The sequence below is a fragment of the Cucumis melo genome, chromosome 1 (genome assembly GCF_025177605.1).
Source record: "Cucumis melo cultivar AY chromosome 1, USDA_Cmelo_AY_1.0, whole genome shotgun sequence".
Classification (NCBI taxonomy): Eukaryota; Viridiplantae; Streptophyta; class Magnoliopsida; order Cucurbitales; family Cucurbitaceae; genus Cucumis; species Cucumis melo.
In genome coordinates, this window is record NC_066857.1 from 24742660 (window position 1) to 24758912 (window position 16253).

The 16253-nt window shown below is 30.3% G+C and overlaps 1 protein-coding gene across 2 annotated transcripts; it reads right to left on the reverse strand.

The window, feature by feature from the left end:
- Window positions 1-227: 227 nt before the first annotated feature.
- LOC127149954 (villin-5-like) lies at window positions 228-1622 on the reverse strand. 2 transcript variants are annotated; one of them, XM_051086477.1, is made up of 3 exons: window positions 1406-1622; window positions 942-1089; window positions 228-430 (listed from the first exon to the last, which is right to left on the reverse strand). In XM_051086477.1, the coding sequence occupies exons 1-3, from the start codon at window positions 1583-1585 to the stop codon at window positions 417-419; spliced, it is 342 nt and encodes a 113-aa protein (XP_050942434.1). In that variant the 5' UTR covers window positions 1586-1622; the 3' UTR covers window positions 228-416. The 2 variants fall into 2 exon arrangements, with proteins under 2 accessions (XP_050942434.1, XP_050942430.1); XM_051086473.1 differs by having other exon boundaries at window positions 942-1092.
- Window positions 1623-16253: the final 14631 nt, after the last annotated feature.

Below are 16253 nucleotides of genomic sequence, written 5' to 3' on the forward strand. Positions count from 1 at the left end.
ATTAAAGATGTCTTTAATTTTTTTTTTAACCGACATTAAAGCTGTCTTTAATGTCGTTTTTTCAAATTTATTTTTATTAAATCCTTGCATTATTGTCCATTTTGTATGACACCAAATAGTTAAAAACGAAATCTTTTACTTGTACATATACAAAATGAAATCTTAATAATGTGACATTTATATACAACTTGGATCCAAACACAGAAATTATGAAGCTTAGTTATTACACTGATCATCCTTTGGAAAAAAAGAAAGAAAGAAAGAAAAAGAATATATTGAGAGAGCAATAACTAAAACTGCAACTAATAGCAAAGTAGAACGCTTCACAAATGACCAACTTCAAGATCTTGTCACAAAGATGAGGGTCTGGCTAATTGTACTCACTTGCAACCATTTCTTCTATTGCAGTCATTTGTTTAGTGATAACTCCCTGTAAAAGACATGAAGATGGTTGAATTGATAAGTAACAATGTTATGACCTAGTTGCTAGTAGAAATATCAAAATATCAAAATATCAGAACAAACAATCTCTCTTCTCATTAACATCTCGTCGATGTGGACCTGCCATTTCTCAAAACAACCCCATATAAATGGTCACAACAAAGCAAGGAATCTTTTCATGAACATGTAAAGCATAAAAGAAAACATATTGTTACGATAATAATAGGATTATTCTTTCCGCAAACAGATGATCCCAACAAGAAGAAAAATATCCAATAACTCGGAAGAAAAATAAAAAACAACAATATCAAGCTAGGACCGATTGCAAGAAAGGAATTTAATAACCAAAACTCCTCAGGACACATTCTGGAGGGTCTCCCAAGGAGCCTATGCTCACCCAAAAAGTTCACAGGAAAGGGGGTCAGATTTAGAATTAGAAGTATAGCAAAGTTTACAAGATAAAGCATAAAATTTTCACTAGCAGGAGGAATTATACAGACCTCTTGAGAAAGTACAAGAAAATAGGTGAGGATCACTCTCAGCATCTCGACTGATTTTTTGGCTAGGATATTCAGATTTGCCTCCCAGCAAATTCCAAAATTGTTCAGATTCTGAGCCTTCCTTTTGTGATCTAGATTGCACATTGGGCTGCTGACAATTGAAACTCAAGTTAGAAAGCAATCAGAAAATGTAACGAGGTAAAACAATAAGTAAAATGTGAACCATTTGGTCAAAGAGCCAGTTTAAAATGAATTCTGGCCAGTCTGGCTAAACAATACTTGAACTCACATGAGCGAGACTTCTCTTGCCAAAGTGAGATGTTTATAGCTAACCATAGAATGTCATATGGATGTGGAGAGATGCACCAAATTTATATAACCAGGTTTAATTCATACAGAACATATTTGTCAAGAATGTTAAGAAGCCAAACTCTGTGCGCAAGGTGAGAAAAAATTATGCAAACCTTTATCAAATCCAACAACCGCTCAACAAGTTCTTGATTATCTGAGTTTGTAAGGCTTCCAGACCATGTAAAGACATTGGAGCTACTGTTCAATATGTAGGAGTAGGAGGAATTCAAAGACGATGCAACCTGACAAGGGAAAAAAATAATAGAGAAAGGTAAGAAAATATATATAAACATAAATATGTCTATCAATTTAAACTTTCAGGTTCAATGGTGATTAACATGATACCAATGTAGCTTTTGAGTTACATTTAGTTGTGGTTTAACATGATATCAATCAGGAGAATTTTCTCTATATATAGTTCACATATTGTGTTTCTTAAATCAAATTAGTGTTTGAACTCACATGTGGAGGAGAGTAAAGAGAATATGAGTACTCTATAAACTTTAATATTTCTGAAAGTTATGTCAAGAGAGAAGACTTACACCATGCTAATATAGGCAGTAATGGTGTAACCAATGCTAACACCAACCAGATTACCATACTGAGCCAACCCACAAAATTTAACATTGTTACATCCTGCAGTATATACCCTCGGTCCAGCCACCCAACCGAGCTGCGCTATCGCCCACGCCAACGATAGAACCCCCGACCCTATCACTGCTGTTATTATATGCGCACTAAGCTTCAAACTAACATATCACTTATGTCCCTTCATTATACACACACATATATATATTAGTTTAGTAGATAAGACATTAATTCTTTGTTTCTTTGTTTATTTGTTGGTATAGAGAAAAAGATGGATTTTATGTGGGAAGTGAAGGGGGGAGGGGAGAAGTATATATGATAAATATAGGAAGCAAAAAGGTTCCTTTCTGAATTTATTTTATTTGAATAAAGTTTGGGTTAGAGAGAAGAAAAAAAAATTAAAGTAGAATCCAAGTCAAACAAGGGAATTCTGTTAAGTAAGAAGAGATATTGAAAAATCCAAGTCAAGTTTTGGGGGTTCTTCTCGTTCCACTCCTTGTATTCATGATTAATACTGTTAGAAACAATGAAGGAGAGAAATTACGCTACTGTACTGATCATATATACATATATTATTAACTATGAATAGGCACACTTGAATCAAATAGCACTCAAAGGGAATAAGAGAACGAGAGAACCAAATATGTATCCCTTGCATAAGATACATAAGTCATTAAATGGGGTCAAATATTGAAGGTGACAGATAAATTATGGTGGTCGGGGTGGGGGACTCCATTTCAGAAGGATGATTGATAAAGAATGCGTGATATTTATTTAAAAAATAAATTTGTTAGTCGAAACATGTTTGGATATGAAAATAAATTCTATGAATGATTATCTACATCAGATGAACCAAGTATTTGCTCAAAAGGAAAATGAAATTATCTATTACATTTGAAACATGAACTATTCTAGGTAACTGAAAATAAACATACGATTCTATTCGGAAAAATGCAATAATGGAGGAGGAAAACAAGAGAAATGTCAACACAAAGAGACATACTCAAGCTCCTAAATATGGTAAAATTAGAGAAACTTCTAATTCCGAAGAGAAAAGCAGCAGCAACTAATTTTGTACCTTGTAACTTGAAGTATTCATATTCATAGATAAGAATTCTTCTGAGCGAACGTCTTCATTCGACACTTCCTTAGCTTGTTTCTTGCTATGCAAAGACTCGGGTTCCGTATCTTCATCAAGACATTGATGGTCTCGCTTCAATTCAGTACTCGAAGCGTTCTCTTTCCCCAACGATGTATATTTTTAAAAAAACAAATTTTGCGTTGGAAATAGGTTTACTGAGGAGAGAGCTAAAGTCTTCAGTTGGCATTTTCAGTTGAAAAAGTAATGAAGTATAAGGATTTCCAAAAGCGTACCAATCCTTGTGCTCGCACTGGGTCGTTGCCCCAAAACGATCGGCTCTGTAGAAAGCAGAAAACCAGCAAACAACATTTAAGATTCAGTTTCTAAAACAATTGACAATCGGCAAATACTCGCATCGATATATTTTCTTTTGAAGGAAAAGAAATGGATATGGTATATTCGTCAAAAGAGCCAAAAAGAAAACAACCCAAGAGCAGAGCTAAGAATCATGAATATATCAAGAGAAGTCCCATCAAAGATGGTTTATTCCATTGGCAGATGAACTTCTCTTCTACCATTGTGAATTCACAATTGGTATCAAAGTGCTCTCAACTACATGAAAGACAACAAATGAAGCTCGAGTTATAGTTTAGTGCATTGCATCAGCAGAACATACATCTAAATCAATTCTTTTATGTTGCCTTTGCATCATATCAAAAGCAGTTACCTCTCTACGATCCAGAAAATTTTGCATGATGACTGTCACAGAAATTTGAATGAAGGAACTGAGCCATACACACTTTGCATACCTTTGAGGACGATGCTTGGAATAGATGATGCGCCAAGTAAAATGCTTACCTACCAATTGCTCCAGCCAGATACAATTTCAACAAAAACTCAGAACCAAATACACTACCGATCTGTTAAAGGCAAAACAGATAAGATCAAGTATCAATGCTAAAAAGGCTGGGGAAAAGGTCAATTTTAACACTAATGGGGTATTATCATATTCTGGAAAAATCGAGGCTAAACAGTAAAGTTAACATTATAAGTAACATATAAACTCACGAGACAAACAGAATGGATTGGACTATAGCTCACAAGTAGACTAAGTATGAGCTTGGGACGAGCAATTCCTTGGTGAAAATGAGAGTTTTTTTAAAATACTTTTGACTATTTAACCACTTAGCACACTATATCCACAACATATCGAGATTTTGAGGGAAAAAAATCTTTTAACAGGTTTAAGCACATTTCACACATCCAAAAGCCATCTCAAGCTCACCTCTTGAAAACTACGTTCTTGTCGATGAAGCTATCAGACGCCATTGAAAAGATTAATGTGAAAGAAATATATTGTTTGACCTTGTTTTAGTGTGAAAGAGATCAAATCAGTGCGGGAACGTACGTGGTGGAGCGAAGTTGGGGCGGCCATTCGTGGGGATCTACTACGCGAAAGTCTGTTATGGACATCAGGGAAGGGAACGTCGTCTGTGGTGGCGCCGACAAGTCGATTGATATCCCTGTGGTGGCGCGGCCAAAGCTTGTACGTGAACGTCGTCTGTGATGGTCGAATGTCGTCTGTGCGTGAACGTCTGGTGGTGGATTGTCAGCCGAAGCTTGTGCGTAACATCATCTGTGCGTGAAATTGGCGGCCGGCGAGCTTGGGTGGAGGAAGGACAGGAAGAAGAATGGGAAAAAGAAAAGAAAGAACGTATGGGAGGGAAAGACTACCCTAGGGTTTTTGCTGAATTAAATTGGGGAAAAAAAGAGAGAGAAACCATTGACTTTTTACAATATTAAAAAAAAAATTAAAAATGAGCTTTAATGTCACTTTTAAAAAAGGGAGAATGTTTAATGTCGGTTTTAAACCGACATTAAACATCCGCTTTTTGAAAAGCGACATTAAAGTTCATTTTTCATTTTTTTCACCTGACATTAAAGCCCACATTTCTTCCAGAACCGACATTAAACATCCGCTTTTTGAAAAGCGACATTAAAGTTCATTTTTCATTTTTTTCACCTGACATTAAAGCCCACATTTCTTCCAGTGTTTTTTTTTCTTAGTAGATGTTGCATCAAACAAATGAAGCGGTGATGAAGTTGTGAAGCCATATAACAAATGATTGATATATAAGATTTCTTTTGAAGGACTAGTAGAGAAACTTGGTTGTAATGGACCTTATTTGTTTTCTAGAAAAGGCTGGACCTTACGTCTAGCTTGCTTGTAGATTGCTTTTAACTTCTTGTAAAACTTTTGCTAATGGTTATTATTTTCTTTGTTAAAGAGATAAATTTCTTTCTATCATTATTATAACTATAACGTGACATCAAACTATTATGAGATTTATTTAATTGATTAGGTAACGAGAAATAGTTCTTTTTTTTATCATAATATTTACCTAATTTACAATAAAAAGAAATCTGTCATATGACATTTTCTAACTTAAATCATTGTTATGGTCTAGATATTGTTGGCAATAAAATTAAAAGTGACATATTTAACTATTTTTACTGTGACAATGCAAAATTGTCATTATGTATGCTTTATTGACAATTTTCACAAACATCGATACTCATATTAGTATAGAAATATCAAATTATTAGCCAATGAAAATGATATAAAATGTAATAGTACGCATGACAATGATAATTTATAATCGTCTACAGGTTTATAGTCGACAACAAGACATTTATTCAAAAGCTAATCGTGCATGATTAATTTTGAAAGTGTTGTGGATACCTCTTACCTTGATGTGCTATTATATTAACAACTACTAAAACTAATTATTACCAATATTAGTTGCAACAATTTTACTTGTCATGAAATTCCAATTCTATTTTGGAATCCTTAATGTAAAATACAATGTAATAATAATTATTGAATCAAAGAAAGAAATAAAATCCAGTCGAACTAATCAATTCACCACAAAAGATTTGTACCATGAAAAATTTCCAAAACAAAAAGATTACGAAAGGGAATACAAAACACTCAAATATACATGAAAATCTTTGTTTCTTTGTTATACACCTTCATCCCAAAACTTTGTATATCTTTCTTGGTTTCATGGAAACGTCTCTTTATTTCAATAGAATGAACAACAATCCTCCTCTCTTTGAGTAGCTTCTCAAAAATCGAATAAAAAAGTAAAATATATTACAAATTCTACCACATAGGTGAGCATAATAGATCGATAACCCAAACCGGCCGAATCGAAGACAGTTAATCAAAGATGAGGAGGAGTTCGAACGGTGTCTATTTGGACAACATTTAGACCGAAAATATTTTTAAAATAAATTTAAAAGCTTAAATAACTAATTGATGGACCAAACAATGACCAATTTGTACTCCTTCATGGTTGGTTAGTTTGAACATTCATTAAATCAACCATAGTCGGTTTGGTGACAATTTGGTTGAAAAGTCAACTGATACTCAACCCTAATTCTACATAGTGACAAGACACTAGAGGCATTGTACCATAATTTATACCAAAAATAACCCTTAGAAAACATGCATGCCTCTATGGACTAACACCTTAACACTATTCTTGTAAATAGAAGCATCTCCCATCTTACCAATATTTCTAGCTACAACGCATTCCTTGATATGACTCTAATGCTCCAAATTGTTTCTTTTGATTCTAAACATCCCTAAATAAATCATATCCCTTTATATACGGTATAAATCATCATCTAAAACTACGTTTAATTTTTATAAAATAACTAGACAACTACGTGAAAGCACTCAAATAAATCCTAAAACTCTCAAAAGCTAAAGCAATTAGATTTTGTATGGTATGAGAGTCGAACCAATTTTTTTAATGGTTTATTAGATTATGGAAATATTTTAGCTTTCTTTACAAGGTAAGTGGAAGAAAGAAACAAAACCTAATTAATATAATATAATATAATATAATATATATATATATATAAGAAGAAGAAGAAGAAGAAGAAGAAGAGAGGATTTGTAAATTTTTGATGACTTAAGACGTTGTATAGTAAGTCAAAGAAAGATTTCTTGAGGAACCGTCCAAACAACAAAAAGCCACCACAAATTTTCCACTTTTTTTTCTTTATTTTTTTTTCTCTTTTTTTGAATGATCTTCCTCCCATTTTACCTTTTTCTTTTCAGATTCTATATCTGATTTTTCACTTTTATTATAAAATTACAACAACACCCACCACTTTTTTTCTGACCATAATACCCCTCTCCAACTTTGTCTATTTTCCTTTTCTTCTATCTATGTTAGGACTTTATGGGGGTTAGTCAATCAAGGTTGTTATTGTTCATTAATGCATGTCAACAATTATTTTCATTTCAAAATTATGAAACCCTTTTGGTACTATATATTTTCTAATGATAGTCTAAAGCTAGGTGTTTTGTTGCTCAAGGTACACAACCATTATGTAGGGCATTTATGGGATAAAAACATAGTAATTTATACTATTTACACTAATATGTCTCATCTTTGTTATTACGATTGAAAAATAATATTTTTATTACATCTCAAAATTTTTAAATGTACAACTCAATTGCAATCACATGTTTTCAACATGGGTTGCTTGCATTAATAATTTATTCAACTTATTTATTCGTCATTTGTTACAACTATACCTGATTAATAATTATATGACATGATGCAATCATAAGTAGTTTGGTGATAATACATGAGTAGGTGTTTGTTAGTATAAGCATTTTAACCTTTATTGTCATCATTTTATTTACACAGACATGTCTACTTGTTTTAACCGTTTTAACTCCAATAATTTTCATAGATTTGACCTAAAATATATATATTCTTAACCCTATTGTTACCCTAAATATTTATCATATACTTTACTTTTCATATGTTTCAGTGACACATGTGATGTTTGGGGAGATAATGTAGATAGCTATAGCTTAGCAAAAGTAGCCCCACATAAAACATGGTACTTATAAATGACACATACATACTTAAGGAAGATAGTGTAATTACAAAGGACATTGTAGTAATTTTACTCAACGCCGTTTAGAGCATCTTCCATACATACATACTTAAATGTCAAGTTTTTTTTTTTATTGTTATTCTTCTTAGGTTCTTAGACAATTACAAATGTGTATGGAATTTCAAAACCCTCTTTTCCCCCATTAACTTTTATTGAAGCTTCTTCACCTTCTCTTTCTTTCTCTCTCTCTCTCTCTCTCTCTCTCTCTCTCTCTTCCTTCTTAGGTTTTGTTGCTGGTTAATGGATATTGAACCCTTGTGGGGTGTTGGGGGGTGGTTTCTTTTCTTAAATTGCATGGCAACTGCTTCAACAAAACAATCTTCATCTCATTTTTTCGTTCTCTTTCTCTCTCTTTTCTTCTCCTTCCTCCTTCTTCTAACCCTCATTTCCTCTCCTCCTTCCATGGGGTCCGACCGCCATCACCACCGCCTTCTCTCTGCCTCGTCCACTGCCTTCCATCCGAAGAAATCTCAACCTCGAACAACCTCCCCCGCTACCGTTGTCGGAGAGTTCGGAGCTGAAGCCCATGAAGTTCCTAGTGGTCCAAACCCTATATCCAACTAATTATGGGGAAAGAACAAAGAAAAAAAAAACATTTGGCAGAGGTTTGATGTTTTTATGTTTTGTTTAATTGTCGCTGCTGATGATGCTGTCTTTATTTTTTAGTTTTTTTGTGTTATTTTAATTGTATAGCGACAAATATACTGCAGCGTTCTTCTTCTTTTTCTTTCTTTTTCATTTTCTTTTTCTTTCTTTTTTTTTTTTCTTTTTTTCTTTTTCTATTTGTATGTAATAGCCTCTATTTCTTGCATATATAGAAGGTGATGGTTTGGATATTAATTGTCGTATTAAACTCTTTTAATTATTAGAGATTTTTGAGAGTTTAATTTCTTGTATGTGTTCTTCGTTGAGCATATATTAAAGAACTAAATTTTTCTTGGCTTTTATTTAACCTATATATATGTTTGAGTTTAGTGGTAATTTAAGATGTATAAATTAGTTTTCGAATATTCACATTTTCTAATTTTGTTGATAAGATTTTCGAATATTATTTAGCTGTAGAGAAAGAATTAGTTAACTTTCTAGAATTTTATTTTCTAAAATTGATATAATTAACTCCTGCATTTTTGTTCTCTCGTAACTCAAATTCATTTTCAAGAATACAAAAGTTCGATTAATGTGAAATTTATGGAAGAGTTTTGATTTCCAATTTCTATCTTAGTAGAATTAAGTTTTTATCCCTTAAAGTAGAAATTGTGATGGGAAGATGTAAGCCACGGACATCTTCATCCTTGAAACATTTTGTTGTCAAGTTAAGCTGGTTTTGGTAATTTGTGGAATCTTTAGGTGATATCAAATTTTGATGTATTTTACTTTAAAATTAAATTAGTAAAATTTTCAAAATGATATTAAATATTTTACTCAATTTAATTATCATAGTCTTAAATCTTATTCTTTGCCACCGATAATCTACTAATTAAATAAACCCTCAGGGTCAAATGAATTGAACAAGCTCTCTCATATGCATAATTAAGAAAGAGAGTGTAAACAGATATGGGGTAATTAGTTGTGATTCAATTTTTTTAAGACAATATAAAATTACTTGTTATGTGACAAATTTAAGTTAAATTAAGTAAAATTTTACCTTTAGCCTATTAACTCAAAGTGTTCAACGCTTGAACTTTTGTTACATATAATACTTAAACCCATGATATATATTTAAAGTATACATATATGTATATTTGAAAGATGAATGAATGAATAATTAGAGCATATAATACAGAGGGGGGTATTTAAATGTGAAAGTTTGGTAAAGAATAATATATATATAAAGCAGTGAAGGAGAAGAGGAGCAGAACTGACAAAGGGCAGAGAGAGAGGACCCCTTTTGTTTTTGCCATAGAAATTAAATTATTTGTACAACTTTGGAGACTTTGGCTTTTTGTCCTCTCCAAAACACATTATCCAATAAAGTTGATTATTGATACCACAATCAATAATTTATATATATTATAATATATACTAGAGAGAGAAAAGAGGATGTGAGGGAAACTAATGAGAACCAAATAAGCTTATGATTTGATAATAATGAGATATCATTTTACTGTTTTTGTTGAAAAACTTCAAATAAGTTGTCTCCAACCATAGGTTTTATCATAGTCTTACCTAATTATTACACATTTTTCTAATTCTTAGTTTCTCTTTTACTTTTTAATATATAATATCATTTTTATTGTTTTTTCTTAAAAAAAATGAGTTATTATAACTTGACAAACTCATAAAATTATAATCCACATTAACACGGTTCAAAACGATCAACAAAGTTAAAGATGAAAGCCAACAAATCTGTTAATTTTTAAAATTAAATGACGAAGGTTGAACAACGACATTAGATAAAACACTAGCTAGTACGTGAACAATAAAATTACATACAAAAGATTGTTACAATACGTGATAATATATATATATATATATATATATATATATATAATTTTGTTGTTTTGTATATTTAATTACTATTATGGCATATCAATATGTACTTACACCAACTTGATTAATATTACAACAAAAACTTCTTAAACTAATAATTATATCAATTTAAACTATAACTTTTCATATTCTCAAGCATTAAAACTTCCAACCTTAAAGATTGAGTTAGGTAGGAATTCCTATCAAATCTCTTGAGACAAAGACTAAATGTCTTGACCAATCATAATAATTAAATGTTTTTGGCATACAACTCAACACATAAATTATAAAATTCAATCACTCTTCACTAATATACGAGAAAAACACAAAGTTAGTTCATTTTAAACTAAATCACTCTTAACTAATATACAAAAGAAACACAAAGTTGATTCATTCTAAACTATCAAACAACTTTTAAAAGGCAAGAATATAATTTAGATGAACCTAATGCTAATGCTACATCATAATGAGAGGGTTCAATGAAAACCCTAATACTAAAATAAAATGACAGTATAAATTTTGAGTTTTAATAATGGATACAACCCTAATTTGGATGGTAAAAAATTGATTTTACCTTTACTATAGATTTACTCATCCACAACAAAATATTCAAAATTTTAATTTTAATAATAAATAAAAATATATACTAAAAATTTGGCTAACTAATTTATGTTCATGTTGCAATTTTATTCTTAAACTTTCTATGTTCCCGTTCCAACATAAAATAAAATAATTTTGGAAAGAATTTCATCTCCATCGTAGCCCTTCACGAAGGCAAATTCTTGGCCCCAAAATTTTTTATGCTATTTTTTGTCATCTCTATTTGAAAAAGAATTATCGTATCTTCAAAGAGATCTCAAAATGTTTACGAGAATATTATTATATTTTCGTCTTCTACCTCTTTTATCTTTTACTTATTATTATCTACTTTGTATTGCATTTAACTCCTAATCTTTTTGTAAACATCTCTAACATATATACTTACCCTAACAATATTGAATAAAATTTTAATTTTTAAAATTAAAACTATTTGCTTCCAAACTTTGATACTAATTACTTCATTTTGACAAATATAAATTTGTAGATTATTATTATTTTATTATTATTATTTTTGTTAGCTTGATTTTCACTTTATGTATAATAAAATGTTTTATTGTTTTAGCACTTTTCATAAAATTTAATATAATCAAGTAAATGAAAAGCATACACACTCACATATATAATGTCACATCTCTTTTCAATAATTTATAAAAGAATTAATTAACATGAATTAAAATAAATTTTTTTACTAATTTTAAAATGTAAGAACAAATTTGTAATCTTTTTGGTGGGTTTTTGTTACATCATATTATAATTATATCCACAAAAGTGATATCCACTCGGTCAATGTTGCATTCATTTAATTTAACCATACAAAGAGACAAAAAAAAAATTACTGTTACTTTTTCAGTTTTTTTTTAATATAATAAATCGAATAAAATATTTAGACTATATAGAATAATTTTGAAAATAGAAAAAACACACAAGCCTACGATGAAAAATATCAAAAATGCCCCAATCAACAAGCGATTAATCGGACACACACGCACGTGTAATTTTTCTTCTAAACGATCATGATATGCGATCGTGTAAGAAATGATACACGATCGTGTAGTTCTTTTTAACAATGAGAAAAATGCTTCCTGTAATTTTTCTTCTAAATTAAACCATCACGATACGTGATCGTGAAGAAAATGATACACGATTGTGTGGTTCTTTTTAACGATAGGAAAAATATTTCGGTAATTCTTCTTTTAAACGATCATGATATGCGATCTGTGTATGAAATAATATACGATCGTATAGGAAATGCTTCAACTTCAAATCTAAACGATCGTTTAGATCATATCAAAGTGATATTTGAACGGTCTTAATATTCTAGAATAGGAGCGGTAAGAAAGAAAGAGAAGATGAAGAAAGAAAGAAAGAAAAAGAAGATGAATAAAAATAGAAGAAAGAAAATCTTTAAAAAGATATGTATCTTATTTACCCACAAAAGATGAACGGAAGAGTTGAAGAAATCTAGAATAAAAATAAAAATAGAATAAGAAAGAGTCGAATAAATTTGGAAGAGAATGAATAAATCACAAACAACAAGAAGAAAAGAAAAATGACGAATCATCCGCAATATCAAGAGTAAATCTGAAATTTATGAAAAATTTCTACCGATTTTATGGATTTTTTTTTTATTCTTTTTTAGAAGAATATATATTTGTGGTACGGTGGCTATAATATTTATCAAAACTTAACCTTACCTTTTGCGTATGGTGCCACTTTCTCCATCTTTTTCTTTTTTTAAAAAAAAAAATATTTTTCTTCATAGGATCTATATAATCGGAAATGTTTAGAAAGATTTATAACTGGTAAACATTTTATTAAATTAAATTATATATAGGGTTTACTTAATTATTTAACCCTTTGAATTTTGAGAGACACATTTAAAAGTTGTTTGGATTATAATCTTTTATTTTGGTGTCTAAAGATATAATCATACTGAAAAAAGAAAAAGAAGAGAAAAATCTTCCATATGCTCTTATTTTTTTAAAGAAAAAGAAACAACAAAATATACTTTTAGGTCATTCAATTTATATGCTTAGAGTTAATAAGAACTTAATTGAATAAAAAAGCACAGCCCAAAGTTCTAAAGGTTCTTTATAGGAATGAGCAAAATTTGTGTTTTAAAAATGAAAAAAAAATGGAAATTTATTAAAAATTACAATTTTATAGAAATACTTACAAAATATAAAAAAAATATCAAATATTATCAAGTATAGACACTAATAGAAGTCTATTAATATCTATGAAATGCACAGATTGACACTGATATAAGTCTATTAATATCTATCGATATCTAAAAGTTTAATATATTTTGTAAATATTTTGATTCATTATGCTACATTTGAAAATCCTATATTAAACAATTTACTTTAAATCCCAAAATGTAGATTTAGTTTTTTAATCAATTTTTTATTGAATTTGGTTTCGAGACATGTGCATATTTTAAAAAATATCAACATAAATCAAAATATAATAATATTTTAATTAGATTCTATCAATGATATACTCTAATAGACATTAACTCAAATGATATGAAGTGTAATGCTTAAGCCTTAAGATCCTAGGATATCCACATTCAACAGTGGATTCAGAAATTTTGTATAGGGGAACTATATAATAAACACACTAAAAAATATAAAAAACAATATTAATAGCTTCAAAGATTAATCAATTCAATACATATTACAATTGTCCAATTACAAGTTTTCATGTTTTGAAATCGATCCATATTACGTTTATTATCTAACTTATCCAACAAATCTTTCTTAATATAAGCTATAAGACTATCATTCATCCATATCTCATTCGATTGCGTAGTCAAGTCTTCACAATATTCATAGCAGAAAATGTTTTCTCTACAGTAGCTATTGCAACCGGTAAAATCAATGCCAATGTGAACAATCAATAAACTAATAGGTAGACCTTATCTCTTTTCGTAACAACCATTTTTATTGCAATATCACCAATGTTTTTTAGTTCAAAAAACTATGAACGCATATTAATAATGTAATTTTGAAGTTGATTCTCAAGCATAGAGAGTTCAATAACTGAAAAGTCTTTTGGATAAAACTAACAAGTCGACTAAGTTTTTGTCTATCAAAAGCAACAAATGAATTACTCGGATTCAAACAAGCCATACAGAGAAGCAATAAAGAAAAGACTGACACTTTTCACATGATTTTTTTGCAGTATTTATAAGAGCTAATTGAAGTTGATGAGCAAAACAATGAATGCAAAAAACACATTCATTTTCTTTCAAAATAAGTGCTTTCAAACCATGGAACTCACCTTGGATATTACTTGCTCCATCATATCCTTGTCCTTGCAAATTAGCAATATCTAGCCCATGTTGAGAGAAAGAACCATCAATAGCTTCCTTAAGTCTTTCAATCACATGACCTTCATCCACATATCATAATATAACTAACATTTGCTCCGAAAGAAATTTAGAAAGATATTTAGGGATAGAAAATGAATGATGTTTGAAATAAAATATATTTTGTGCAATTTAGGAACAAATTTGATATTTGGAAAACAAAACTATTGATATTTGGAATAAAAGTTATATTATAAAAATAATTACAATATACAAGACTTGAACATTCGACTTTATTGTTAGAAAATGAAGGCATAGCCACTAAACCAAAACTAAATTATGGTAAATGAAAGGCATTTGTTTAATATATATTGTAATCTAATACTTTCAAATTAATATTAAAATACAAAAATCGATAATGTGAGGGGAGCATGTGCCCCCGCTGGCCCCTTAATAAATCTACCCCTTTCTACATTGTTGAGTACCTTAGAGAATTGAACTAATGATTAAAGATGAAAGTGATGGAAAGCAATACAAACACAACGGAAAAACATATATGTTTTACTATAATTACATCTAAACAATTTTAGAGATCATGCTACAAAACTACTCTAATTAAGCGAAATTAGGGTTTATCGAATACGTACTTTTGAAGATTTCCCGATCCTCATAATCTCCTCACAAACTCAAAGTCGAGACCACCATAGAGTTGACTGCTATTATCTGGACTTAGAACCCAATGTGTGGGACCCGATGAGTGAAGAAATTAAGGGAGAGATAGACGGAATTTGAAGAGGAATTTTAGGTTGAGAATTGAGAGAGAGAAAAAATTTGTATAAATTTTTGTAAAATAAAAAATACCAAAATTTTAAAAAAAAAATATTCTCCTTTGAAATGAAGCTTATTTATAACTTAATTACATGTAAAAATGTATGTAATTAGTTTATAAAATCTAAACACCTAATATTCGACTAATGATTAGTGGAGCTTAGTGGGCTAGATGTCTACATCTCATGCAACCACTTATCCCAATAAGTGTTAGTGGGATTATTCAACAAAATGTTGGATTTTTCTACTAACTTAGTCAAAGGTAATATGATCATTTATCACTTAAATCAAAGTTAAACTTTGAATTTTTGAAATCAAAATTCAACATTTTGACTTTTACCATATTGTCCATCTTGATTAATTCCAACCTCCCGAGTATAAATCTGCATTTTTATTTTTTATAATTTAAATCATATTTGAATATAAAATTGGTCAAAATTTGACTTTTCAAAATCAAAGGCCAACATTTTGGCTTTTTACAACTTTGACCATTTCCATCAATTATGAGCTTCTTAATATGAATATATATTCATATTTTTAATTTTGTGTCCATCTCAACATATTGTTGTATGTTAATTCCATATGAGCTATCAGAAAAACCTAATGGACCTATAGATCATGAGCTTCAACGATCTGAGATTAATTGGCTAAACACTTTTAAGTCGAGCTAATCAATATTCATTAACTAACGGGTCCTTCCACTAAAGTTGGTAGTTGCACTCCCCTCACTATAGATATATTTGATATAATCATGATTAGTAAGTTAATCCTTCACAAATTGTTCGTAGCCTTGACTAGGTCAAAATATTGTTTTACCCCTAAGAGTACATCTTACTCCTTAAGTCCCACCGATCCACTATTGAACAATTGGTTTAAGGTCCAACTTATAAACCAAATTCCTCTCGGGCCAATGAGAGGGTGGGACCCCTTGTTCAAGATCTGGGTTCAATTCTTAAGGAAATAACTATCTACTAATCCTAAATCGGGTAGGAGTGAATTTCGTTTTGTACTCTATGTCCTTGTCATCCACGCGGTCTTACCCCATAAATGGGAAGCTTATTGGGCTAGTGTTGTTGAACTGGCCTCACCTTCACAG

Excerpts from the sequence above, each read along its gene's own strand:
- LOC127149954 (XM_051086473.1), bottom strand. The coding sequence starts at position 1,585 with ATGTTTATATATATTTTCTTACCTTTCTCTATTATTTTTTTCCCTTGT. Across the intron at positions 1,093-1,405 it reads GGTTGTTGGATTTGATAAAG|CAGCCCAATGTGCAATCTAG; the intron begins GTTTGCATAATT and ends TTCAATTGTCAG.